Genomic DNA, 26,407 nt, shown 5'->3' with positions numbered 1-26,407 from the left:
TATAGATTTGAATTTTTGCCAAAAATACCTCCTATGACATATTTTCCATTTTAAACTATCACTGTGGTTGTTACAAAAAAAAAAAAGGAATATAGAGGGGGTGAGACTGGAAATAAGGAGACCAGTTACTAAGCTGTTGCCCTAATTCAGGGGAAGAGATGATGAAGCTTGGGTTGCGATCTTGGAGATAGAGAGAAGTAGACAATTCAATGTGTCAAATTCTCTGTCTTGAACTAGCACCTTTAATTTGTAAAAGAAGAACCTGAGTCCCAGAGAGGTAAGGTAATTTCATAGCTATTAAGTGACTGAGCTGGGAATAGGGTGTAGGTTTCATACTCCCACTTCTCAATGCCTTTGATAAAAGTCAATGATTTAAAAGTGGATGATGTCATTAAAAATATGTGTGTAGCATAGGAAAGCCTTGGTGGCACAGTGGTTATGAGCTTGGCTGCTAACCAAAAGACTGGCAGTTCAAATCTATCAGCCACTCCTTGGAAACCCTTTGGCACAGTGCTACTTTGTCCTATGGAGTCACTATGAGTCAGAATCAAGCCGACGGCAATGGGTTTGGTTTTTTCATTTGGTGTAGCATAGCTTCTCCTGCTTTTTTTTTTTTTTTTTTAAAGTGATTTCTCCCTGCAGTAAATATTTCCTTTGTGTCAATATTGTTTTAGTGGTTTGGCAATAAAACTGATAAAAGGAGAGACCATCATCAGAAACACCAATAGTGGCATTTACAGACAGCACCCGTGCTCCTGAGGTGACTCTAGGTATGTTTGGGACCTCCCACTGCACTTCGCCCCTCCACCCTCCACTGTTGCTAAATCTCAAATGAGCATTCTTATCATATGAAATAAAACAACACATTCCAAAGCTAAATGGAGTATGAGCTCTACAGGAACATATTTTTTAATACTTGGCTCTAGTTTTGGCTCTGCCTTTAACTGTGACAACTCAAGCCTCCGGGTCCTCATTTGTTATGTTAAGGTGTCAGTTTGGGACCCTTCATAAGTAGAGATGGTACAGTGGTTAAGCCTTCGGCTGCCGACGAAAAGGTCAGCAGTTCAAATCCACCACCCGCTCCTTGAAAACCTTATGGGGCAGTTCTACTCTGTCCTATAGGGTCACTATGAGTTGGAATCAAGTCAATGGCAGTGGGTTGGGTTATAAGTAGAGATGGGGTCTTGTTAATTCCCCCCTCCTGGCACAGTGCCCAGTGCCTTTCCCAAAGAAGATGCTCAACAAATCTTTATTGAATTAACGAATGGCTAATTGACAAAGACTTTTCTAGTTCCAACATTCTTGAAAATCAGTTGCTCTCAAATCTAATAACGATGGGTATACTCAGCATTAAGTAGAATAGGCTCAGACAAAGACCTGGACTTAGGGAGTTTTTTCTTCTTGTTTTGAAATAATTTCAATTTTACACAAGAATTGGCAGACTAGAACGAGAAATCTGTACACCTTTCACCCAGATCCCCCAATTGTTAACCTTTTGCTGCATTTACTTTGTCTCATGCCAGTCAACCCTGTATATTGGCTTTTTTTCCTGAACCATTTGAGAGCACATTGCAGAAGTCATGCCCCTTTCCCTTAAATGCTTAAGTGTATTTCCTAAAAACAAGGACATTCTCTTATATACAGTTCAATTATCAAATTAAAGAAATTTAACACTGTGACAATACTATCGGCTAATCTACAGATCTTTTCATCATTTGCCAATTGTGCATTAATTTCTTTATCACAATCTTTTCCCTCAATCTAGTATCCAGTATGGGATCATGAGTTACATTTAGTTTTGCTTTAGTCTCTTCTTTGTCTTAACAGATTGTTTTCCATGATTTTGACTCTTTTAAAGTGCATCAGCTTTTTAGCATGTCCCTTAATTTGGATTGATCAGTTGTTTCTTCATAATTATATGCAGACTATGCGTTAAAAAAATTTTTATTGTTCTTTAGATGAAGGTTTACAAAGCTAACTATTTTCTCATTAAACAGTACACATACTGTTTTGTGACATTGGTTGCTGTCTTGGTTATCTAGTGCTGCTGTAACAGAAATACCACAAGTGGATGGCTTTAATGAAGAGAAATTTATTCTCTCACAGTTTAGGAGGCTAGAAGTCCAAATTCAGAGCACCAGCTCTAGGGGAAGGCTTTCTCTCTGTTGGTTCTGGAGGAAGGTCCTTGTCATCAATCTTCCCTTGGTCTAGGAGCTTCTCCGAGCAGGAACCTCATGTCCAAAGGACACACTCTGCTCCTGGAGCTGCTTTCTTGGTGGTATGAGGTACCCATGTCTCTCTGCTCCTTTCTCTCTTATATCTCAGAAGAGATTAGCTTAAGATACAATCTAATCTTGTAGGTCTCATCAACATAACTGCCACTAATCCATCTCATTAACATCATAGTGATAGGATTTACAACACATAGGAAAATCACATCAGATGACAAAATGGTGGATAATCACACAATACTGGGAATCACACAATACTGGGAATCACGGCCTAGCCAAATTGATACACATGTTTTTGGGGGACACGATTCAATCCATGACAGTTGCCAACCCCATGACATGTCAACATTCTCTCCCTCTCGACCTTGGGTTCCCCATTACCAGCTTTCCTGTCCCCTTCTGCCTTCTCATCCTTATCCCTGGGCTGGTGTGCCCATTTGGTCTACTTTTGTTTTATGGGCCTGTCTAATCTTTGGCTGAAGGGTGAACCTCAGAAGTGACTTCATTACTGAGCTGTAAGAGTGTCCAGGGGCCATATTCTCTGGGTTTTTCCAGTCCCTATCAAACCAGCAAGTCTGGTCTGTTTTTTATGTGTGTGAGTTAGAATTTTGTTTTACATTTTTATCCAGCTCTGTCCAGGACCCTCTATTGTGATCCCTGTCAGAGCAGTCTGTGGTGGTAGCCAGGCACCATCTAGTTGTGCTGGACTCAGTCTGGTGGAGGCTGTGGTAGTTGTGGTCCATTAGTCCTTTGGGCTAATCTTCCCCTTTTGTATTTGGTTTCCTTCATTCTCCCTTGCTCCAGATGGGGTAAAGCCAGTCGAGTATCTAAGATGGCTGGTTACAAGCTTTTAAGACCCCAGACGCTACTCACCAAAGTAGAATGTAGAACATATTCTTTATAAAATATGTTATACCAATCGAGCTAGATGTTCCCTGAAACCATGGTCCCCACAGCCCTCAGCCCAGAAAATTGGTCCCTCCGGTAATTTGGATGTGTCTATGGACCTTCCATGACTTTGCCTTGGACAAATTGTGCTGGCTTCCCCAATATTGTGTACTGTTTTACCCTTTACCAGAGTTACCACTTATCTGTTGTCTATTTAGTGTTTTTCTATCCCAACCCTCCCCTCCTTCGTAACCATCAAAGACTGTTTGTTTTTGTGTGTAAACCTTTTCATGAGTTTTTATAGTAGTGGTCTCATATAATATTTGTCCTTTTGTGATTGACTTATTTTACTAAGCATACTACCCTCCAGATTCATCCATGTTGTGAGGTGCTTCACAGATTTGTCATCATTCTTTATTGTTGCATAGTATTCCATTGTATGTTTGTACCATAGTTTGTTTATCCATTCATCTGTTGATGGTCACCTAGGCTGTTTTCATCTTTTTGCTATTGTGAACAATGTTGTAACGAACAAGGGTATGCATATGTTTATTTGTGTGATGGCTCTTTGTACATTCCTAGGAGTGGAATTGCTGGATTATATGGTATTTCTATTTTTAGCTTTTTAAGGAAGCAGCGTATCGTTTTCCAAAATGGCTGAACCAAATTAGATTCCCACCAGCAGTGTTTAAGAGTTCCAGTCTCCCTGCAGCCTCTCCAACATTTATTTTCTGATGTTTTGATTTGTGCCAGTAATGACAGGGTGACATTGTGGTTTTGATTTGCATTTCTCTAATCGCTAGTGATCTTGAGCATTTCCTCATGTATCTGTCAGCCACTTCAGTGTTTTCTTCAGTGAAGTGTCTGTTCATATCATTTGCCCATTTTTTAATTGGATTATCTGTCTTTTTGTTGTAGCTGTGTGGTATTTCCCTGGAGATTTTAAAGATTGGACCTTTGTCAGATTTGTCATAGCCAAAAATTTTTCCCCAGTCTGTAGTTTCTCTTTTTAGTCTTTTGATAAAGTACTCTTTTGATAAAGTCTTTTGATGACCGTGTCTAATTTTTAGAAGATCTCAGTTATCTAGCTTATATTCTGGTGTTTGTGTATCCTTAGTTATGGTTTATATCCTGTTAATGCCATGTATTAGGTCCTCTAGCATTGACCTTATTTTTTCTTCTGTGATCTTTATAGTTTTTGGTTTTATATTTAGGTCTTTCATCCATTTTGAATTAGTTTTTGTGTATGCTGTGAGGTAGGGGTCCTGTTTCATTTTTTTGCAGGCAGACATCCAGTTTTGCCAGCACCATTTGTTAAAAAGACTGTCTTTTCCCCATTTGATGGACTTTGGGTCTTTTTCAAAGATCAGGTGACCATAGGTGGATGGATTTACATATGGGTTCTCAATTCTATTCCATCGGTCAACGTGTCTGTCATTGTACCAGTGCCAGGCTGTTCTGACTACTATAGCTGTATATAGTTCTGAAGTCAGGTAGTGTGAGTCCTCCTACTTTATTCTTCTTCTTCAATAGTCCTTTACTTATCTGGGGAGATGATGCATTTTTGGCAGGAATACCACAGAAGTGATGTGTCCTTCTCAGTGGAGATACCGGAAGGTCATGTTCAGTAGGTTTCTCCACTGGGAAATGCACCGTTTTTCCCTTTATAATTAATAAGTAATCTGTGGGCATGTATGTTGAGACCATGTAAATATCCTATTCCTCATCAAGTTTTTACCCAGTATTTCTAACATTCATTGATGATTCTTCCCTGAATTCATTTTCACTCTGTTGATTGCAAAACTTTTTAAAGGATTAAAAATGATCCTTTTATTTGGTTTCTTTGGCATTTATTTATTTGAGATTATATTTAAAATTTGTGGTAATTCCCGTATGATGGGACCTTTTGAGGTCGTAGCTGAAAACATATGGTATAACTTGTTTTAATGTTAAAGATTCATTGTTAGCCTTTAGCAATATAGGCTAACAAGGAATTAATAAGGTTAGAATTCATAAAAATGTACACAACCCAAAAAAGTTAATTCTATTATGTGATAAAGGAGCCCTGGTGGTGCTGTGGTTAAGAGCTTGACTGCTAACCAAAAGGTTGGCAGTTCAGATCAACCAGCTGCTCCTTGGAAACCCTGTGGGGCAGTTCAACTCTGTCCTGTAGGGTCACTGTGAGTTAGAATCGGCTCCATGGCAATGGGTTTGGGTTTTTTTCATGTGGTGCAGTGGTTAAGCATTAGGCTGCTAACTGAAAGGTCGGCAATTTGAACCCACCAGCCACTTCGCAGGAGAAAGATGTGGTAGTCTGCTTCCATAAAGGGTTGCTGTAAGTCAGAATGAACTCAACAGCAAGGAGTTTATTGTATGATAATTTAAAAAATAAAAATAAGAGCATGGTAATTACTTATAGCTTAACTTCTAATATAGATGGCACTTGAGGGAAGCAAAATTACTTTTAAAAAAAGATTCTAAAGCTTTAGCTTTTTGTTCAACTGAATGGGATTGCCCCCATGATCCGAAACAGGAACCACTGCATTGATTTAATTTCTTTGTTTATTTCTTCTCTGTCATGCCAGAAATGACTAGGGGGCTGTCTCAATTCTGGTGCCAGAAACAGCTCCTCTCCCTGGTCACAGCAGTACAGGATAGCTTTGAGAGAAGGGCGGCAGCTTAGCCTCAGCCAGCCAGTCCTGAGCTGCACAAGCCAGGCCTGTTCTCGCACTCCTTCTTGGAATGGCCACCATACATGGACCTGCAGCACTGCTCAATGACTTCTTTGCTAGAGGACACGGCAACCAATTGTTTGAGATTCTAGGTTATAGTAAACTTGGGGACTGAAGCTGTGTCATCTCTTCCTAGGAGGATCTTACTTAGGGTTATCTAATCACCATTTATCTTTCTTCATATCTCCACTTGTTTATCCTTTCCAGGAGTGGTTGAAGGTTATCACTTCCAGGTTTCTTTCTTCATTGAACAATTTTCCCCAAACCCCAGTTCTCTAGTATTTTAAAGAAGATCTAGTATAGGAAAACTGATGTGGTGAGACAGTATTTGGGGGTATTACAAAAAAGGGAGGGACTTCTACAGAGATTCTTTATGTAGGTCCTTTCTCTGGTATGTTAGTTATGTTTTATTTCATTAAAAATGGCAGGTGCCCCCAGATACCCTTTTATCTCAGTACTGAAGTCACTCTTGAGGTTCACCTTTCAGCCAAAGATTAGACAGGTCTATAAACCAAACAATAACAACCATGTATACGAGACTAGGAACTGGGCACACCAGCCCAGGGGCGAGACGAGAAAGCAGGAGCAGACAGGAAGCTGCACGAATGGAAATGGGTAACCTAGGGGTGAGTGTTCACAGGTCACGGGGTTGGCAACCAGTGTCACAAAACAACATGTGTATTCATTGTCTAATGAGAAACTAGTCTGCTCTGTAAACTTTCACCTAAAGCACACATACAGACACAAAAAAGCCAGGTGTCCCTAAGAGAGTGGTAGGAACCACCCTTCTGGGCAGCTTCAGTGTACTCTGCTTTGTGGCAAGGGGCTGTTCAGTGTATGGTTGTTAATTGTTAGAGGAGCCCTTGGGTGGTACAACCAGTTAAGTATTTGACCACTAACCAACAGGTTGGTCGGAACCTACCCAGAACCTTCTCAGAAGAAAGGCCTGGTGATCCATGGTTGCCACAAGTTGGAATCGAGTTGCTGACAACTGGTTTGGTTTTGGTTAGAAAACAGCCACGTGTCCTTTTTTTCTTCTTTGAGGGGTCATTCATCCCAGCGAACAGGCTCCGTTTCAAAAACATTTGTTTGTTTTTCTGCCTTTGATCATGTGGGTCAGTAGACAGTGGCCCTACCAGTGCCTTTCTGTTCGCATTGCGTCTCCTCCTGTTAGGCCTTGAGGTGCCTCTTCCTGCGCAGAGGACGGTCAGCCAAAGGATGAGGCGTCTTGGTTGGAATGTTCTTCCTCACCTCAAAGAGTGAACCTTCCCTAAGGCTTCTGAGCCCAAAACAAGATGTAAAATCTACATTGAGAAGTGTTGTTCCCACTCCAGTCCCCGTGGAGCCCATTCCGTCCCCAGCCCTCTAGAGCAGGGGTCTGTAAAGGGCACATAGTAAATAGTTTTAAGCTTGCAGGCCATATGGTTTCTGTCTCAAGTACTCAACTTTGCCACCATAGTGCAAAAACAGCCATAGACAATACATAAACAAATGAGTATGGCTGTGTTCCAATTAAAATATTATTTTACTGTAAAAAGCCACCCGCTAGAACTAGGCTTTTAGATGCTGCTGGTCTCAGTGATCTGCTAATCTCCAAGGTCATATGGTCTTCACAGGTTATCAGGAGTCTTTAAAAATCCATCTCAACTCTTTGATTACAGGAGCCAATGATGCTGCCTGAACCTGGGATCTATTACTTCCCCTGGGAGGTCAGTGGTGGCCAAGTTCCTGATGGGGGCTCACTGAGAACATTTGGCAGGTGAGAATCGTGGTTTTCCCACATGGTGAGGGGACGTTTAAGTGGCTTTCTCCACCCCAAAAAACAGTTAAAATAGTTTTATTATAATTTTGTCTAATTATTTAAAAAAGGCTGAACAATTACTATGTATTCATTGTAAAAAATGTGGACCATCCATAAAGGTGCAAAGAAAGAAAGCAAAAATCACCTCTAATCCCACTATCCAATCACTGCTAACCTTTTGGTGATTATCTTTACAGACTTTTTCATGTGTATATGTATGTATATATGCACATGTGGGTGGTTGTGTATACATACAATATATGCATAGACATATATACTATGTTTGTTGTTTATTGCGGTATAACAAATTACCCCCAAACTTAGTGGCTTAAAATGACAATGAATGTTTATTACCTCATCTTTGCTGTGGGTCAGGAATTTGGAGGTTGTTTGGCAGGGTGGTTCTGGCTCAGGTTCACTCATGAGGTTGCAGTCAAGATGTCATCTGGGGCTGCCAGCTTCTAAAGGTTTGACTGAGACTGGAGGGTCTGTTTATAAAGTGACTCAATCATGTGTTTGGCAGGTTTATGCCAGTTATTACCAAGAGGCCTCAGTTCTTCACGATGTGGATTGCACCACAGGGCCTCATAATATTGTAGCTTTCCCCAGAGCAAGTGATCCAAGAGAAAGAACAAAGTGAAAGCCACTATGTCTTTTATGACCTAGTCTTGAAACTGTCCTCTGTCATTTCTGCAATATCCTGTTGATTACACAGGTTCACCCTATTCAATGTGGTAGGCATTATACAAGGATGTGAATACCAGGGGAAGAGAATCACTGGGGGCCGTCTTGGGGACTGGCTACTACATATAAGTACATAACATAGAGGTATTCTAACCTATGTTAAATTTTTTGATCATATTGTCTTATTAAGGAGCCCTGATGGCACAGTGGTTAAGCACTCAGCTGCTAATTGAGAGGTTGTTGGTTTGAATCCACTAGCCACTCTTTGGGAGAAACGTGTGGCAATCTGCTTCTGTAACAATTACAGCCTTGGAAACCCTATGGGACAGTTCAACTGTCCCATAGGGTTGCTATGAGTTGGAATCAGCTCAGTGGCACACAACAACAACAATTGTCTTACCATTTTGTACCATTTATTTATTTATTTAACTGTATATCGTAGACCTAGTTCCATGCTAAATTTTTTTTTTTATATCATCACTTTTAATAGGTGCGCTTTATTTGTGCAGATATACCATTATTTATTTACCTTTCTTCTATTGATTTTTGACAAAAATATCAGTGTAATTCAGTGGGAAAAGAATAGTCATTTCAACAAATGGTGCTGAAACTATTGTATATACTTATGGTGTAGGGGGCAAAAACCTTGATCCCTACCTCACACCTCACCAAAAAATTTTGAACAGGATCACAGATGTATGTATAAGCTAAATCTATAAAATGGCTAGAAGAAAACAGGATAAAATCTTAATAACCTTCGGGTATGCAAAGATTTCTTAGATAAGACACAGAAAGCAATAACCACGAAAAAAAAATGAATAAACTGGACTTCAACAAAATTTAAAATTTCTACTCGTTAAAAGATATCATTAAGAAAATTAAAAGGCAAGCCACGAGTTAGGAGAAAACATTTGACTTGTATCTACAGTGCGCAAAGAACTCTTATACTTCAATAACAAGAAAAACAATTTAAAAGTGGGCAAAAGATTTTAACAGATACTGCCAAAGAAAATATACATATAACAAATAAACACATGAGAATTTGTCCAGCATCATTACTCGTTAGGGAAATCTAAAAACCACAATGAGATACCATCACACACCCACTAGAATAGCTAAAATAAAAAAGACTGACAATACCAAGTGTTGACAAAGATTGTGGAGCAACTGGAACCTTCATACATCGCTAGTGGGAGTGTAAAACGGCACAACTATTTTGAAAAACAATTTGGAAGTTTTTTTTAGAGTTAAACAGACAGTTACCATATGACCTAGCAATCCCACTCCTAAGTATTTACCCAAGAGAAATGAAAACATATGTCTACACAAAAACTTACATTCCAAAATTCATGAAGCAGCTCAGATCAGCTGGTGAATGGATAAACAAATTGTGCTTTATCCCTTCAATGAAGTACTACTGAAAATCTCAAAATTATTTTGCTGAGTGAAAGAAGCAAGACACAAAAGGATACACTTTATTATGATTCCATTTTATATGAAGTTCTCAAGTGGAAAAACTCATCTATAGAGACCAAAAGCAGATCAGTGGTTACCTTGGGTGGGATATTGACTTCAAACAGGCACAGTGGAACTTTTGGGGGTGATGGAAATATAGTACATTTTTTTCGTATATGTAATTTATTTTTTGTTGTTGAAAATATACACCAGTTAAACAATTTGTACATGTACAGTTCAGTGACATTGATTACATTCTTCAAGTTGTGCAACCATTCTCACCTTCCTCTTCCAAATTGTTCCTCCCCTATTAACATAACTCACTGTCCCCTAAGTTTCCTACCTAATCTCTTGAGTTGGCTGTTGTCAGTTTTATCCTGTATAGATAGTTCTTGAAAGAGAACAATGCTCAAGGCAAATGTTCTTTACTAGTTAAGCTAAACTATTTTGGGGCTTTAAGAAGATAATTTTTGGTATAACATTTAAAGATTATCTCAGGGCAATAGTTTTGGGGGTTCATACAGCCTCCACGGCTCCAGAAAGTCTGGATTCCATGAGGATTTGAAATCCTCTTCTACATTTTCTCCTTTTTTATCAGGATTCTTCTATAGAATCTTTGATTAAAAGATTCCGTAATGGTAGCCAGGCACCATCCAGCTCTGGTCTTGTGGCAAAGGAGACAGTTGTTCATGGAGGTAATTAAGAAATAAACTACATCTTGATTGGAGTGGTGGTTACAGATGTCTGTATGTTTGTCAACAGTCATTGAACTGTACACTTAAAACAGGTGCTTTTTATTGCATGTAAATTATACCTCAATAACGAGGACTGAAAAATTATTCCTGATTTGTTATTGCAATTTCTATTTCTCTATCAGAATGAGACTGAACATTTTCCCAAGACCTTTTTATAGACAGAAATTACTGCATTTTCCCTGATTTCCAGGTTGGGCCTCTACGACATGGCCCAGTCCAGAGTGACCCTGATGGCTCAGCACGGATCGGATCAGCACCACATCCTGGTCTGTACCAAGCTGGTGGAGCCATTCCAAGCCCAGGTGGGCTCCCTGTACATTGTTCTTGGGGAGCTTGAGCACCAGAAGGGTAAGCCAGAGTCTCATACCCCCTTTCTCACCCTGGGTCCTGAGTTGGGGCAGTCTTTTGGGCGACTCTGTTAGGAAGGGTCTGACTTGCACCACGCCGTGGCGTAGAAGTTCATAGACTCATGGGGAGAGATCTGCTCTACTGAGGGACTCAGAGTGGACCTACCATGTGGTACCAAGTTAAGCGGATGGACAGTGAAGAGATGGTCCCCAGGGTAAGCAAAAAGGGGGAGAGAAACCAATAATTTCTGAAGGCCTACAACATGACAGGCCTGGTGCTAGATGGCTTGCTTGGATCTTCTTGACTCTGCATAGTAACCCTAATCCAAGTCTTATTACTGCTGGTTTAGAGATGAAGAAACCAAGGCTCATATAGGATGGGGCCTTTACAGCCAATGGGGAGAAAAAAAAATTTTTTTTTTAATGCTGTAATTAGCATCCTCACTCACTAATCTTAAAGCTCATTTTCTGATTATTTCTTTAGGGTAGTTTCCTAAAAGTAGAATTGCTAGATTAAAAGATACGAACATGTATAAGTTTTTTGATTTACACAACAATTTGGTTTCTAAAAGTCACAGTGGTTTTTAACTCTGGATGAAATGCACCAAGAAAAAGAAAAGTGATTAGATGGTACTTACTTTAATTCCAAGGTACTTTAATTAAATTTTATTTAATAAAAGTTAATCTTTATTCAGGCTTAAACCTTTGAGCTCACAGAGTCCCAGTCCTCACAATTGATTTGAGAGCAGCATCAGGGGGAAGGATAAGAGTGAGTACAAAGGACCGTTGCACTATGGGTCAGAATCAGCTGTGGCCCTCCCCTGGCCCTCTGGCTCCTACAGTGAGGCTGGGAGCCCTGAGGAACCAGTTGCCCTAAGTCTACAACTTTAAGCCCAGTTGCAAACACGGGGGATGGATTGAAGGCAAGGGGATGGGCAGGGGCTGAAGTAGACATATGGGGTTATTTATGGGAAGAAAAATGGAGAAAGAACAAAAAAACTTTCAAGTATAAATTCAACCCAAATACGTATTTTTTTTAATTTAATGTTTTCCTCTCAAACTACATAAAAGTAGAGAGAGTGATATAAGGAACCTCCATGTGCATCACCCAAGTTCAACAGTGACCCCCTCCTGCTCTTCTGCTTCACACCACCCTCACCTATTTGTTTTTTTGCTGGTGTATTTTAAAGTAAATCTAAGACATCATTTCATTTTGCCCATAAGCACCTCAATATGTATCTCTAACATAGTCCCACTGCCATTATCACACCCAAGAAAATGAATAGCAGCTACTTAGCATAAAATCTAATACCTTGTCCATATTCAGTTTCCCTCAATCGCCAGCAAAAACAAAATAGCTTTTGACAGTTGGCTGGTTTAAATCAGGGTCCAGACAGGGTCCAGGCATTGTGTTTGGTTTACATGTCTCTCAATTTATTAAGCTCTCACAGCTCTGCCTTCATTTTTGTTTTTATTTTTTAAATGTCATTTATTTGTTGGAGAACCGGGGCCATTTGTCCTATTGCATTTGCTGGAGCCTGGAATTGGCAGTTTTCCTCCTGATTGCATTAAACATGCTTCTCTTTCTCTTACTTATTTTTTTTTTCCTGGTCCCTTGGAATTCATTATTGTTGCTAGCTGCCTTCAAGTTGACACCAACTCATGGCGACACCTTGCACAACGGAACTAAACGTGGACTGGTCGTGTGCTATCCCCATGACCAGTTGCAGACGGGACCACTGGGTTTTCTATTCTTTTCTTTTAAATAATGTTTTATTGTGTTTTCGGTGAAAGTTTACATTTCCCTTGAGTTTATTCTGTCTTTCCTGAATGGATGTGTCTCAGGGAAACCGAATAGTTGAAGAGAGCATCCCTTCTAGAAGAATCACAGTGAACAAATGCAGGAGAAATTATTACGTTAGAGCACTGCCACTTTAAAAGCCCTCATGAAGTCATAAACCCAGGAGAGGATCCTTGATGGTACTAACATCAGTAGGTGAAAGGTTGATGGGAATGTGGATAAAGCAGGAGTCAGGCCACCCCCTTGGACCTGCCTGATCACTGCCAACCTTGCAAAGAGTGGACGGCACGTGCCTCTGCCTTGATCCACCTGGAAGTACCCAGCACCTCCTTTGAAGTTTTCTCCTGCCCCCGCCCCCCCCCAAAAAATTTGAATCTGAACCTAATACAGCCTCAGGTCAAACAGCTTTCTTAACTGCCCTGCACCTCACTGCTTATCATTGTTTGCACTACAACCTGTATTTTTCCTTCTTAAACATTTTTCCTTGATTTTCTAAGTAATACCTGCTCATCATTCACAACCTGAACATGGACTAAGACGGTGGGGGGGAGAGCAGAGTGTGGGCTCCAGTAGGAAGTGGGGCTGCCTTGAGTCTCCCAGTCTGCGTGTCTGACCCCAAGCCCTGTGGGGTGCAAAGGTCTGTCAGATGTGAATCCTGGACAGTTCTGAGGACAGAGAGGCTACTTCAAGCCACCTTTCTGAGATTTTTGCATATGGAGCTAAGTGAGACTGAGAAGGTGGAGCTGTGCCAGCCCTGTGAAGCCTTCTGGCACCATCCAAGGGCTGCAGGACTTCCTGTCTAGGGACTAACCGTGGGGATAGCCTTTGCCCAGCTCTGCTTGGAGTCCTTGCTGTAATGCCTAATACCCACACTGTAGACGACTTGATTACAAGTGGCTGCCCCCCACTTCTCACCATAAATCATCTGCATTCATTTCCTCCCGTCTGAGCCCTGTTGCCTGCCCGCCTAAACCTTTCTCCTGGGTCCTCTGGAACCTTTGCTCCATGCCTTCCAGCCTTATTATCCTCCTGCCTTCACTGGAACTTTCCTGAAATCTGGCTTTCCCCCAGGACAGCAGTTGCCCTCCCATCCTTCTATGTGGAGCCTGTTCAGCCTCCAAGCCACACACACCCCAGAACCCAGAGGCGGGGTTCCAGAGTCCTGCTGGCTCCTCAGGTTTGTCGTTGCAGACCTTTCTCCTTCTCCTCTGAGGCCAAGTGGTTCCACCACAGACCCTCTGCCCCATTTGCTCCTCACCCTCGCCACACCTCAGGCCTCCTCTTCCCTGGAACCGCCCCACCTCCGATACCAGACCTGACGGCATTCCTTCTGCTTTCTCACTCCCCTCCAGGCATCTTCCTTCAGCCTTATCTGAACCTGTCGGCTTTGGACTAACTTCTTGGTTCTCTTGAAGCTTCACTCTTGTTTACTTTCCTTCTCTTCAGCTAGGGCTCATCATTTCAATCATTTTCTTGGCAGAAGTCTCAAGCCTGTGCCCTTCCTTCCCTCTCTCCTGCCTGATTGAACCCCAGCCTCCACCTTCTCTGATTCCGCCCTTCACCAGAGAGTGGGGAGGAAGCACAAAGCTCGATGGATTCCTAGCACAATGATTTCTCAATCTCTAAAGGGAGCCCCGGTGGCACAGTGGTTAAAGAGCTCAGCTACTAACCAAAAGGTCGTCAGCTCAAACCTACCAGCCGCTCCTCGGGAGAAAGATGAGGCACTCTGCTTCCATTTGGATTACAATCTTGGAAACCCTGTGGGACAGTTCTGTGTTCTATAGGGTCGCTATGAGTCAGATCAACTCAAAGGCAAGAGGTTTTTTGTTTGTTTGTTTTTAAATCTCTTGGAGGAGGCCCTGAGTAATACAAATGGTTAACATGTTCAACCACTAACTGAAGGGTTGGAGGTTAGAGTTCACCCAGAGGCACCTCAAAAGAAAGGCCTGGCAATCTACTTCTGAAAATTCAGCTATAGAAGACCCTATGGAGCACAGTTCTACTTGGACACAAATGGGGTTGCCATGAGTCAGAGTCAACAGCAACTGTGTTTTCAATCTTATTGGGCCTTCAGCACTGCCTAGAAATCCTTCAGTGTGTCCCAGTCAACCCCCTCTCCAGGCTCCAGAGCAGTGTGTTTAGGCGTTTACCTGTTATGTAAAACAGCTGACTTCATCACCTGCCTCCCCTCAGCAAATTAACTCACCTCTTACATCCCAAGTAAGATTGACACCTCAGGCAGCAGAACCTGATCCTAAAAGTATATGCATCCACCCACACCCATGGTTAAGTCCTCTTCAGTCTGAGAGGAAGGGGGGGCATCCGAGCCCATGCCTTGTGCTTCCAATCCTAGCCTACCCTCCTGCAGGGGCTTTGCTCTCTCTACTGTGTCCTTAATGTTCGCAACTGGTTCTTTCCTCTCAGCATATAATGCACCCAAGCCTCTTTGATCTTAAACTGAAAATAGCAGCAGTAATGTCATCTTCACTCTATATGCCCCCTAGCTTTGGCTCTCCTTCCCTGCACAATCAGCTTCCCAAAAGGATACCTGTCCTCCTCGGCCCTTCCTTAGCTTCTGCTCGGCACTGTTGACCTCAGTGCCTTCTCCTCTGCTCTAGATTGTTCGTGCAAAAAGAAATCCCCCAAATGACCATTTCCCCATCTATATAGTTTTTCTTCCTGTCTTGCCCAGAAACTCCTTTCCCACTTCCCTGCAGCCCTTCTTCAAATGCTGTCCTTTTAGTTCTGTTTACACCGGCCTTTCACAGATGGACCAGCACCACGGTCCAGTTCGCCCCATGTTGTTGTTAGGTGCCATCAAGTTGGTTCCAACTCACAGTGACCCTGTGGACAACAGAACAAAGCACTGTCCAGTCCCGTGCCATCCTCACTGTTTGAGCCCACCGTTGCAGCCACTATGTCAATCCATCTTGTAAACAGTCTTGCTCTCTTTCACTGATGCTCTACCAAGCATGATGTCCTTCTCCAGAGACTGGTCCCTCCTGATAACATGTCCAAAGTGTGGGAGATGAAGTATCGCCATCCTGGCTCCTAAGGACCATTCTGGCTGCATTTCTTCCAAGACAGATTTATTAATTGTCCTGGAAGTCCATGGTATATTCGGTATTCTTTGCCAACACCATAATTCAAACGCATCAATTCTTCTTCAGTCTTCCTTCTTCATTGTCCAGCTTTCACATGCATATGAGGAGAGTGAAAATACCTTGGCTTGGGTCAGGGCCACTGTCTTAGTTATCTAGTGCTGCTATAACTGAGATACCACAAGTAGATGGCTTTAACAAAGAGAAATGTATTTTCTCATAGGCTAGTAGGCTGGAAGTCCAAATTCAGGGCGTCAGTTCCAGGGAAGGCTTTCTCTCTCTGCTGGCTCTGGAGGAAGGTCTTTCTTTCAGTCTTCACCTGGACTAGGAGCTTCTCTGATCAGGAACCCCAAGTCTAAAGGATGCACTCTGCTCCTGGTGCTGCTTTTTTGGTGGTGTGAGGTCCCCAACTCTCTGCTCGCTTCCCTTTCCGTTTATCTCTCGAGAGGTAAAAGGTGGTGTGGGCCACACCCCAGGGAAATTCCCTTTACCCTGGATCAGGGAGGTAACCTGAGCAAGGGTGGTATTACAATCCCACCCTAATTCTTTTAACATAAAATTACAATCACAAAATGGAGGACAACCACACAATACTGGGAATCATGACCTAACCAAGTTGACACATACTTCTCGGGGGACACAATTCAGTCCGTGACACGTACCTTAGTCCTTAAAATGACATCTTTGCTTTTTAAAACTTTAAAGAGGTCTTCTGCAGCAAACCTGCCCAATGCAATGCATCCTTTGATTTCTTGATTGCTGCTTCCATGGGCGTTGATTGTGGATCCAAGTTAAATGAAATTCTTGACAACTTCAATCTTTTTGCTGTTTATTATGATGTTATTTATTAGTCCAGTTGTGAGGATTTTTGTTTTATGTTGAGCTATAATCCATGCTGAAGACTGCAGTCTTTGATCTTCATAAGTAAGTGCTTCAAGTCCTCTTGGCTTTCAGCAAGCAAGGTTTATCATCTGCATATGGCAAGTTGTTAATGATCTCCCTCCAATCCTGATACCCCATTATTCTTCATATAGTCCAGCTTCTCAGATATTTGCTCAGCATACAGATTGAGTAAATACGGTGAAAGGATACAACCCTGATGCATACCTTTCCTAACTTTAAACCATGCAGTATCCCCTTGTTCTATTTGAACAGCTGCCTCTTGGTCTGTGTACAGGTTCCTCATGAGCACAGTTTAGTGTTCAGGAATTCCCGTTCTTTGCAGTGTTATCCATAATTTGTTATGATCCACACAGTTGAATGCTGTTTTAGTCATCTAGTGCTGCTATAACAGAAATACCCTAAGTGGATGGCATTAATAGATTTATCCTCTCACAGTCTAGAGGCTACAAGTCCAAATTCAGGGCGTCAGCTCCAGGGGAAGGCTTTCTTTCTCTGTCGGCTCTGGAGGAAGGTCCTTTATCATCAGTCTTCCCTTGGTCTGGGAGCATCTCAGCACAGAAACCTCAGGTCTAAAGGATGTACTCTGCTCCTGGCACTGCTTTCTTGATGGTATGAGGTCCCCAACTCTGTCTGCTTACTTTCCTTTCCTTTTATCTCTTGTGAGATAAAAGGTGGTGCAGGCTACATCCCAGGGAAACTCTCTTCACATTGGATCAGGGTTGTGACTGGAGCAAGGGTGTTACATTCCACCGTAATCCTTTTTAACCACAGGCAAAGACTATGATTTATAACACATAGGAAAATTACAAAACGGAGGATAACCACACAATACTGGGAATCATGGCCTAACCAAGTTGCCACATATTTTGGGGGGACACAATTCAGTCCCTGACTTTGCATAGTCAATAAAACACAGGTAAACATCTTTCTGGTATTCTCTGCTTTCAGCCAAGATTCATCTGACATCAGTAATGATATCCCTCATTCCACATCCTCTTCTGAATCCAGCTTGAATTTCTGGCAGTTCTTTGTCGATGTACTGCTGCAACCATTTTTGTATTATCTTCAGCAAAATTTTACTTGTGCGTGATATTAATGACATTGTTCAATAATTTCTGCATTTCTTTGAAATGGGCACAAATATGGATGCATCTCTTCCAGTTGGCTGGCCAGGTTGCAGTCTTTGAAATTTCTTGGCATAGACAAGTAAACACTTCTAGCATTGCATCTGTTTTTTGAAACATCTCAATTAGTATCCTGTCAGTCACTGGAGCCTTGTTTTTTGCCAGTGCCTTCAATGCAGCTTGGACTTCTTCTGTACCATTGCTGCCTCCTGAAACAGATGAACATCAACCAATTCTTTTTGGGACAGTAACTCTGTGTATTCCTTCCATCTTCTTTTGATGCTTTCTGTGTCGTTCAATATTTTGTGCATAGAATCCTTCAATATTGCAACTGGAGGCTTGAATTTTCTCTTCACTGCTTTCAGCTTGAGAAATGCTAAGTGGGTTCTTCCTTTTGGTTTGCTAATTCCAGGTCTTCGCACATTTCATTATACTTTGTCTTCTCAAACTGCCCTTTGAAATCTTCACCTCTTTTACTTCATCATTTCTTTCATTCACTTTAGCTACTCTGTGTTCAAGAACAAGTTTCAGAGTCTCTTCTGACATCGATTTTGGTCTTTTCTTTCTTTCTTGTCTTTTTAATGACCTTTTGCTTTCTTCATATATGATGTTCTTGATGTCATCCCACAACTCATCAGGTCTTCAGTCATTAGAGCTTCAGAAATATAATTATTGTATTATTAATTTGCCCCATACAATAATCATGTTTCTGAAGCTTGCTTTCATATTTAGTAACTTCTGCCATTCATAGAGTGATGGAACGTGTTCCACAATTTAAATCTAGAGGGGTGGGTTTCCCCAGGATGAGGGGAAGAAAGAAACAAGGAACTGGTGTACACAAAGGAAGGGAAGTTTTATGAACTTTAGTCAGGTCAAGAAAATTTCTGTACAGGAAGTTTGGAAACATTTGACATAGGATCCAATTTTTGAGGTTTGTAACAGCTCCAACTGCGATTAGATTTTGTCCTTGTTCCCTCTGTGTTGTCCTGAGCATCTATGGCTGCTCTGTGAAAATTACTTAGGGCTACATGCGACAAGGGAAGATTTAGGCCTCTCAGTTCTAAGGGAAGATGAGGCAAATATTTGTTTGATTGATCGTATAGATAACGCAGCTATTCCTGAAGAGGCCTGAGTGATGAGAATCAACAATCTGCCCTGATCAGTTGATCCAGATACTGTGCCACGCCCACCCACTCAAGGCCATGTTGTCAGTCACTGCGGCCTGGCTGTAGTGCTAAAAGAAGCTGAAGACACATGGACAACCTCATATTCAAATGACTTCATCTTCCAAGGGAAGCATGTGTTGAAAGCTGGGACCTAGCCAGCCTGACATTCTGAAGACTGGCCCCCAGCTGTGTTAAATCCATGAGATGGCCTAGACTAGAAGAAAATCCAGGTGTACACTTTATCTCTTCAGAGAGCTTTTATCTCCAAACTGCATCAAAAGAAGACAGACTAAATGTCCTAGAACAGTGAGTGTGTTTGTTGAAGTGCCCAGAGAGCAAAAGAGAAGATGAGTTTAAAAGAAAAGAAAAAGTATATTAGGGCAAACCCCAGATGCTGTCACGTGAACATTGACAGACCTTCCCATAATCCATCAGGTCCTGCTAATTGCTAGAAGCCCCCCCAGCCCCCTCACCCAGAGTGGGGATGAGTTACCCCTATAAGGCCAAGCTCTCCTGAGCTCAGCCCCTTAAAAAAAATAATTAAATGGGTGTTTCTCTTTGCCCCAATGTTCAATGCCAGTAGGTTCCAGGATGCCAAAGGGGACCGTTCCCTCAGTGTAAATGGAGAGCTAGGATGGTGATTGAGACCCCTCTCCTCAACCCTGGGCTCTTGGGGCCTAAGGAGAAAATGGCAGGAATTAAGGTGACAATGGAGGGACATGCCCAGGAATCCTGTACTACTTCCTGCCCTCCCTCCCTGGAAAAGTAGAATTTTCAGGCCACTCCATAAGTTCCAGGCACATAGTGGGAGGCCCACCATTCTGAGGCCCAAGTAGACAAGTTGCTGTTACCCTGAATGCCATCCTTTCTGCCTTCACCCCTTCCTGTCAAAACTCAGGACTAAGCCAATTGAGGGAAAACAGCTAGAATGCATCTGTAGAGTGTGTCGCTGACACTCCAGTCAATCACTGCTGTGGCCTTGGCATTTGTCTTTCAGACGGAGGTGCCATGGTGAAGGCCCGGGTGCTGACTTGTGTGGAAGGAATGAATCTACCCTTGTTGGAACAAGCCATCCGGGAGCAGAGGATGTACCAGCAGGAGAGGGACAGCAGCCGATAGGAAATGACAGCTCCCTCCTTTGTCACATGCTCCACAGGAGATTCTGGTGTGCTGCTCAGAAGGTGCTGGAGCTCTCCCCAGAGTGACAGCCTTTGGCTGAGACCTGAGAGTAGAGAGGAGGGCTTGTTAAACCAGCCCTTCCCCTAATTTGCAATTGTGCCAGCAACGAGAGCCCGGAGAACAGTCATCAAAGCCTGGCACCCCTACTCCCGCAGGCCGCGCTCTGGGGCCCTCAGGGCCACAGACATCCTGTACCTTGTGTGGAGTCATGGAGAGTTCCAGAAGGTCCTCCTGAATAAAGGCCTCGGGGCATGACCTTTCAATGTGTGCACGTGGTGCAGCGCCGGCTGGGGCCAGGAGGGGGAGCTGTGGAACAGGCAGTCTGCCTGGCCTTGAGGCTGCAGGGAACGCTGGGTTTCTGGTGAACTCTGGGCTGGGGGCCTGAGGGGAGGGTGCAGCGGGCAGAGGAGCCGGGTGGGGGGCTCAGGAGGCAGGCGGGCTGCCCCACCGAAGTTCTGGCCTCAGAGGAGGCCAGGCGTCGCCAAACAGGCCGGGCCTATCCCCTCAGCCCTGATTGCAGCCTAGGACAGGATGGTGGCTTCAGAAACTCTTTCCGATCCCTGATCTCTGACCCGAGTTGGCCTTGGCCCCTGGGCAGGCCCTCTGGGCTGCCTTCCCGTCCCCAGAACCTGAGTCTGGCAGCCAGCGCAGAAGGAGGCCGCACTGGAAGTTTGGGCCCTCCTGCGTGCCGTAGCAGGCACAGGTGCAGCAGGCTTCCAGGCCCCCCCGGGGTGCAGGGCCTGAGGACTAGGGTTCCTGCCTGGGCTAGGCCAGGGGCTGCAAGCCAGGTTCCCAGGGATGGGCTGGGGGCAGGGGGAGGGGAGCTGGGCCACAGGCCTTGGGAGCTGGGGAAATATGGTTGGGAGTTGGGCAGGGGTGTTATATGGGTGCTAGAGAGGGGAGCTGGGGTGCTGGGCATGGGGGCGAATGCCCCAGGTGCTGTCTGTTTCCCGGGCAGCTCTGCGGTCATGGATGTGTTCCAGAAGGTAGAGAAGATCGGAGAGGGCACCTATGGAGTGGTGTATAAGGCCAAAAACAAGGAGACTGGGCAGCTGGTGGCCCTCAAAAAGATCAGGCTGGACCTGTGAGTGCTGGGATGGCCCCTGAGACGCCTGGGCCCAGGAGCAAGCCACAGCCCAGGGGCTGCCATGTCCGTTCCTTCACCTCAGAATTTTCCATCCAGCTCCTTTTCTGAGTGCTGCCCGGTTATACCGGGACAGTCGCAAAGGTGCAGCCCTTCCTCATCCTTACCCCATCTCACTGCCCCCTTCCTCACACTGACTAGGGGCTGCCCCTGGGCCCTGTTCTGTGAGCTATAAATATGGGCTGAGGAGCACAGGGTCCCCGTCGTTAGGAGATGAGCTACCCTTAGGGAATAAGGCACATGGAAGTGACGATCCCCCCCCAGAAACACCCTTCTGCCTCCAGAGTGTTACTTGCTCCCTGAGTCCATGCTTGTTCTATACCCTCCTTTCCTACAGGGAGACCGAGGGTGTCCCAAGCACCGCCATCAGGGAGATCTCCCTTCTCAAAGAACTTAAGCACCCCAACATTGTCAGGTGAGTTGGGGAAGGAGAAAGGGAAGCTGAGACAGTGAACCCTGTACCCATCTCAGTCTTGCTGAGAGCCATGTTTTCACCAGCATCTCCCTGCCAGGCTGCTGGACGTGGTGCATAGTGAGAAGAAGCTTTACCTGGTTTTTGAGTTCCTCAGCCAGGACCTGAAGAAGTACATGGACTCCACCCCGGCCTCTGAGCTCCCCCTGCACTTAGTCAAGGTACCAAGGGACTGATGGGGAAGATAAGCTAACACCTCTCTCAGCCAGGCCCCTTCTGCTTAGCCACCTCCTTTTCATGCTCACTATTCCAGAGCTACCTCTACCAGCTACTGCAAGGGGTGAATTTCTGCCACTCTCACCGGGTCATCCACCGAGACCTGAAACCCCAGAATCTGCTCATTAATGAGTTGGGAGCCATCAAGCTGGCGGACTTTGGGCTGGCTCGAGCTTTCGGGGTACCCTTGCGCACCTACACCCACGAGGTACTGCTGGGGCAAAGGGGGGAGAAGGGCAGCTGAAGGAATGTCACCCACACACTCAGTCCCCCTGACTGATACTGTTTTCTTGTCCCCATAGGTGGTGACACTGTGGTATCGTGCCCCTGAAATCCTCTTGGGCTGCAAGTTCTATTCCACTGCTGTGGATGTCTGGAGCATTGGTTGCATCTTTGCAGAGATGGTAGAGGGAGGGACAAAGCATGGCCACAGGGAGGCCACAGGCAGTGTCCTGCTGGGTTGGGGGGTGGGGCACCCTGCTACTCCAACTAAACCAAAAAAAAAAACAAACCAAACCCATTGTTCTTGAGCCTATTCCAACTATGGTGACCCTATAGACAGAGTAGAACTGACCTATAGTGTTTCCCAGACTGTAATCTTTTTTTTTTAATTTTATTGTGCTTTAGGTGAAAATTTACAGTGCAAATTATTTTCTCATTCAAAAATTTATATGCAAACTATTTTGTGACAGTGGTTACAACCCCTGCAATGTGTCAGCACTTTCCCCCTTTCCATCCCAGGTTCCCCTTGTCCATTTGTCCAGTTTTCCACTCCCTTCCCGCCTTCTCGTCTTTGCTTTTGGGCAGGTGTCGCCCATTTGGTCTCGTATACTTGATTGGACTAAGAAGCATGTTCCTCACGTGTGTTGTTTGTTTTAACGTGTGTTGTTTAATCTTTGGCTGAAAGGTGGACTTCAGGAGGGCTTCAGTACTGAGTTAGTAGGGTGTCTAGCAGCCATAGCCTCAGGGGTTCCTCCAGTCTCTGTTAGACCAGTAAGTCTGGTCTTTTTCTGTGCATTTGAATTTTGTTCTACATTTTTCTTCGGCTTTGTCTGGGACCCTCTATTGTGATTCCTGTTAGAATGGTCCATGGTGGTAGCCAGGCACCATCTAGTTCTTCTGGGCTTAGGCTGATGGAGGCTCTGGTTCATGTAGTCCTTTAGTCCTTGTTTTTCTTCATTCTCCTTTGCTCTGGACGTGATGGAACGAATAGATGTATCTTAGGTGACCGCACGCAAGCTTTTAAGACCTCAGACGCTACTCACAAAAGTAGGATGTAGAACATTTTCTTTGTGAGCTATGTTACCCCAGTTGACCTAGGTGTCTCCAGAGATGACCAGGCTAAGATATTTAAAGAAGCAGGCTGTCACATATTTTTCTCCCATGGAGCAACCAGTGGGTTCAAACTGTGGACCTTTCGATTAGCAGCTGAGTGCTTAACCACTGCACCCCCAGGGCTCCTGGATATTCCTACTAGAAGTGGATTAAGGGGTACTTAGGAGTCTGTGGGTGGTGCAAACGGCTAACGTACTTGGCTACTAACCGAAAGGTTGGAGGTTTGAGTCTTCCCAGAGGGGCCTCAGAAGAAAGGCCTGGTGACCTACTTCCCAAAAAATCAGCCACTGCAATCCCTGTGGAGCCCAGTTCTACTCCGACACCCGTGGGGTCGCCATGAGTCTGAATTGACTCAAAGGCAGCTGGTTTTAAGGGGTGTTTGGGACCGGCTAAAGGACTGATAAAGTGGGCTTTATCCCAGGAAAAGCCAGGATTCTTCGTACAGCCTTTGGAAAGAGATCTTGAAGGCCCCCCTCCAGTTCCGGCTGTTTGTCTGGCATTAGAATGGGCCTGACAGAGCTGTGGACTCCACACAGCCTCTTCTCCATTCCAGGTAACTCGCAGACCCCTGTTTCCTGGCGACTCTGAGATTGACCAGCTCTTTCGTATTTTTCGGACCCTGGGGACACCCAGTGAAGCCACGTGGCCAGGAGTCACCCAGCTGCCAGACTATAAGGGCAGCTTCCCCAAGTGGACCAGGAAGGGGCTGGAGGAGATTGTGCCCAGTCTGGAGCCAGAGGGCAGGGACCTGCTCATGGTAGGTACAGGTGGGCGGGAGAGGAGGCCGGGAGGGGAGGGCAGGAAGGGCCTTCTCGGCTAGCTGCTGCTCCAGCCAGTGGCCCTTTGCCCTCCAACCTCTTACGTAACCCTGGCTCCTTCTGTAAGTCCAAGCTAATCACTTTTCTCATCCCTGTACACAACTGGCTTGTCTCTGCCCCTGTACTGATTCTTCAACCTGGAAGCCTCTCCCCGTGAGTCCAGTGTTCATCTTTGAAAACTCCTCTCTCCGACTTAGCTTTGTGTTTGCACTATGAGAATTGCCTTTTGTTCCTAGTTGTCTTGTGTTTCTGGTGCTTTTCCCCTGGGGAGGTTATGACCCCATCTACGCTGTCAGCTTTTCCTGGCAGGGGACCGTCTCCTCCTTTTTCGGTATTCCCCTCGGTGCCTTCCACGGTGGCTCGTCTGTGCACAACAGGCTGTCGCTGCTGCCTGGGCCTCCGCTACAGTCCTCACCCACCCCTTCTGCTGCCCATCGTGACCCCTTGGGCTAGCCCCAGGCCAAATTGCCCAGGAGGTGTCAAGCAGAGCCCCGAGTCTGTGCTCACAAAGGCCCCGAAGCCACATTCTCTCTTGAATCTGGTGTTGGATCTGGGAAAAGCAGGCAGGATTTTCATCATTGGAATGGCATGGACTTCCCACTTAGCACTCATCCTGGGGACTCCACATCCTGGCTAGATTTAGAGACTCTAGCACTAGAGCAAGAAGCCCTGGTGGCACAGTGGTTAAACGCTCAGCTGCCAACCAATAGGTCGGCAGTGGGCACGCACCAGCAACGCTGCGGGAGAAAGATGTGGCAATCTGCTTCATTAAGATTACAGCCTTGGAAACCCTATGTGGCAGTTCTACCTTGTGCTGTGGGGTCACTGTGAGTCAGGATCAACTTGACAACAGCGGGATGGGAACGTGAGAGCTGGGCATGGCCTGGGCTTCTCCATCCTCCTCCCTGCTCTTTACATTCCTGTCCCCACCCTCCCGGGTGCTTCTAGGCCAGCTCTGGCCCTCGGCTTCCAGAATCCCTGACGAGTGCACAGAGAGAAGTCTGTCTCAACCAGAAGCAGACTGGGATCTGGAACCCTCAAAAAGGAGGGGAGAGTTGACTCAGCTTCAGTGGCCTGAAGGCCTGAAGGAGACTGGGCCTTACTCAGTCGGGGTGGACCAGAACTGGCTCTTTGTCCCCAGGTTCTGAGAGTGTCCAGAGCTGGCTCATGAGGTAGGAGGTGGTGGCTGCGTGCAGGTGTGGGTTTGAGGGCAGCCGCTTGGGGGCTCGGGGCCCTCCAGCTGGTACCTAGGAGGTTGATTCCTCTCTGCCGTGACTGCGCTCAGGCCTGATCTCCTTCTCCACAGCAACTCCTGCAGTACGACCCTAGTCGGCGGATCTCAGCCAAGGCGGCCCTGGCCCACCCGTACTTCTCCTCTGCGGAGCCCTCCCTGGCCCCCCGCCAGTGTGTGCTGGAGCGGTTTTGTCGTTGAGAATATGAGGCTCACCACCTGCAGCCCTCTCTCCAGCTGCTGTCCCACCCACTACCCAAGAAAAAGAATGAATCTGGGGAGATAGAAAAGCTCTGAAGAATTTGGCATCAGCCAGGAGAGGGCTGAGTTTGGGTTAGTCCCGCCAGCAGGTTAGCGAGTTCCTGTGTTGTTTGTTGGGTCTGGCAGCGCTGCTTGAAGATGAGGCACAGACGCTCCATGCAGAAGGGGCTTGTGTTAGAGCCTGTACCCCCAGGCTCAGGAGCCAGAGAGAGGGCAGGAAGCTGCCTGGGCTGTAGCCAAGCACCTCTCACCTGCCCCAGCCCTCAGCTGCAGATCCAGATGCGAGGGAAAGGGTGACCCCTGCAGGTCTTTTTGGATTTAAACTGTTTGGGGGAAGAGTTGAGTTCCAGTTGAGTGAGTCCCAAGTTAACAGGAAGCGGGGTGTTGGAGAGGAGAGGATGTGTTCCTGACCCAGAGGGGGTCAGGGAGCATGTGGCTGATCCAAGGAATTGTCTGTTCACCTACGATATGCTTATGTTAGTTTGCCTCTGGCTTTAAGAACAGGAAATAAAAGTGACACCTTTCTGAATTTCCTGGGGTTGTTCCACTGTGGAGGATGCAGGGACTTGCCAATAAGGGGGAGACTGACAAGAGGGCTCGAGGCAGTTCCTGACCCAAGAGACCCAGAACAGAATAGAGACAGTGGGCAAACCGGGGAGGAAGGGTGGAGGGAGGGCTTATGGGAGGGTTTGTGTCATGCCCCACAATCTTTTTCCTTGACCTCCCAGAGTCAAGAGAACCACAGCCTCTCCAGGTGCCTGCA

General features: G+C 45.2%; 2 protein-coding genes across 5 annotated transcripts in view; both read left to right on the top strand.

The window, feature by feature from the left end:
- The window catches only part of TEN1 (TEN1 subunit of CST complex), a 23,929-nt gene extending 3,404 nt beyond the window's left edge, over positions 1-20,525 (top strand). Inside the window, exons 2-5 of one of the 2 annotated variants that reach the window (XM_010596943.3) lie at positions 675-770; positions 7,513-7,610; positions 10,737-10,894; positions 19,986-20,525. In XM_010596943.3, the coding sequence (XP_010595245.1) occupies positions 7,519-7,610; positions 10,737-10,894; positions 19,986-20,107 (372 nt within the window). In that variant the 5' untranslated portion in view covers positions 675-770; positions 7,513-7,518 and the 3' untranslated portion in view covers positions 20,108-20,525. The remainder of the gene's footprint in view (positions 1-674; positions 771-7,512; positions 7,611-10,736; positions 10,895-19,985) is intronic. The other variant, XM_003417381.4, reaches the window with a different exon arrangement.
- On the top strand, positions 20,054-26,407 carry CDK3 (cyclin dependent kinase 3). 3 transcript variants are annotated; one of them, XR_010318295.1, is made up of 9 exons: positions 20,054-20,169; positions 21,126-21,251; positions 21,649-21,726; positions 21,824-21,944; positions 22,037-22,207; positions 22,302-22,403; positions 23,888-24,091; positions 25,101-25,324; positions 25,459-25,567. XR_010318295.1 is itself a non-coding variant. In XM_003417380.4 (8 exons), the coding sequence occupies exons 1-8, from the start codon at positions 20,111-20,113 to the stop codon at positions 25,582-25,584; spliced, it is 987 nt and encodes a 328-aa protein (XP_003417428.2). In that variant the 5' UTR covers positions 20,054-20,110; the 3' UTR covers positions 25,585-26,407. The 3 variants fall into 3 exon arrangements, 2 of the variants coding, with proteins under 2 accessions (XP_003417428.2, XP_023412647.1); XM_003417380.4 differs by lacking the exon at positions 25,101-25,324 and having other exon boundaries at positions 25,459-26,407; XM_023556879.2 differs by lacking the exons at positions 21,126-21,251; positions 25,101-25,324 and having other exon boundaries at positions 20,067-20,169; positions 25,459-26,407.

Source organism: Loxodonta africana, chromosome 18 (genome assembly GCF_030014295.1).
Source record: "Loxodonta africana isolate mLoxAfr1 chromosome 18, mLoxAfr1.hap2, whole genome shotgun sequence".
NCBI classification, from domain to species: Eukaryota; Metazoa; Chordata; class Mammalia; order Proboscidea; family Elephantidae; genus Loxodonta; species Loxodonta africana.
The sequence above is the reverse complement of the archived record's forward strand: the minus strand, read 5'-3'. Positions and strand labels throughout refer to the sequence as shown.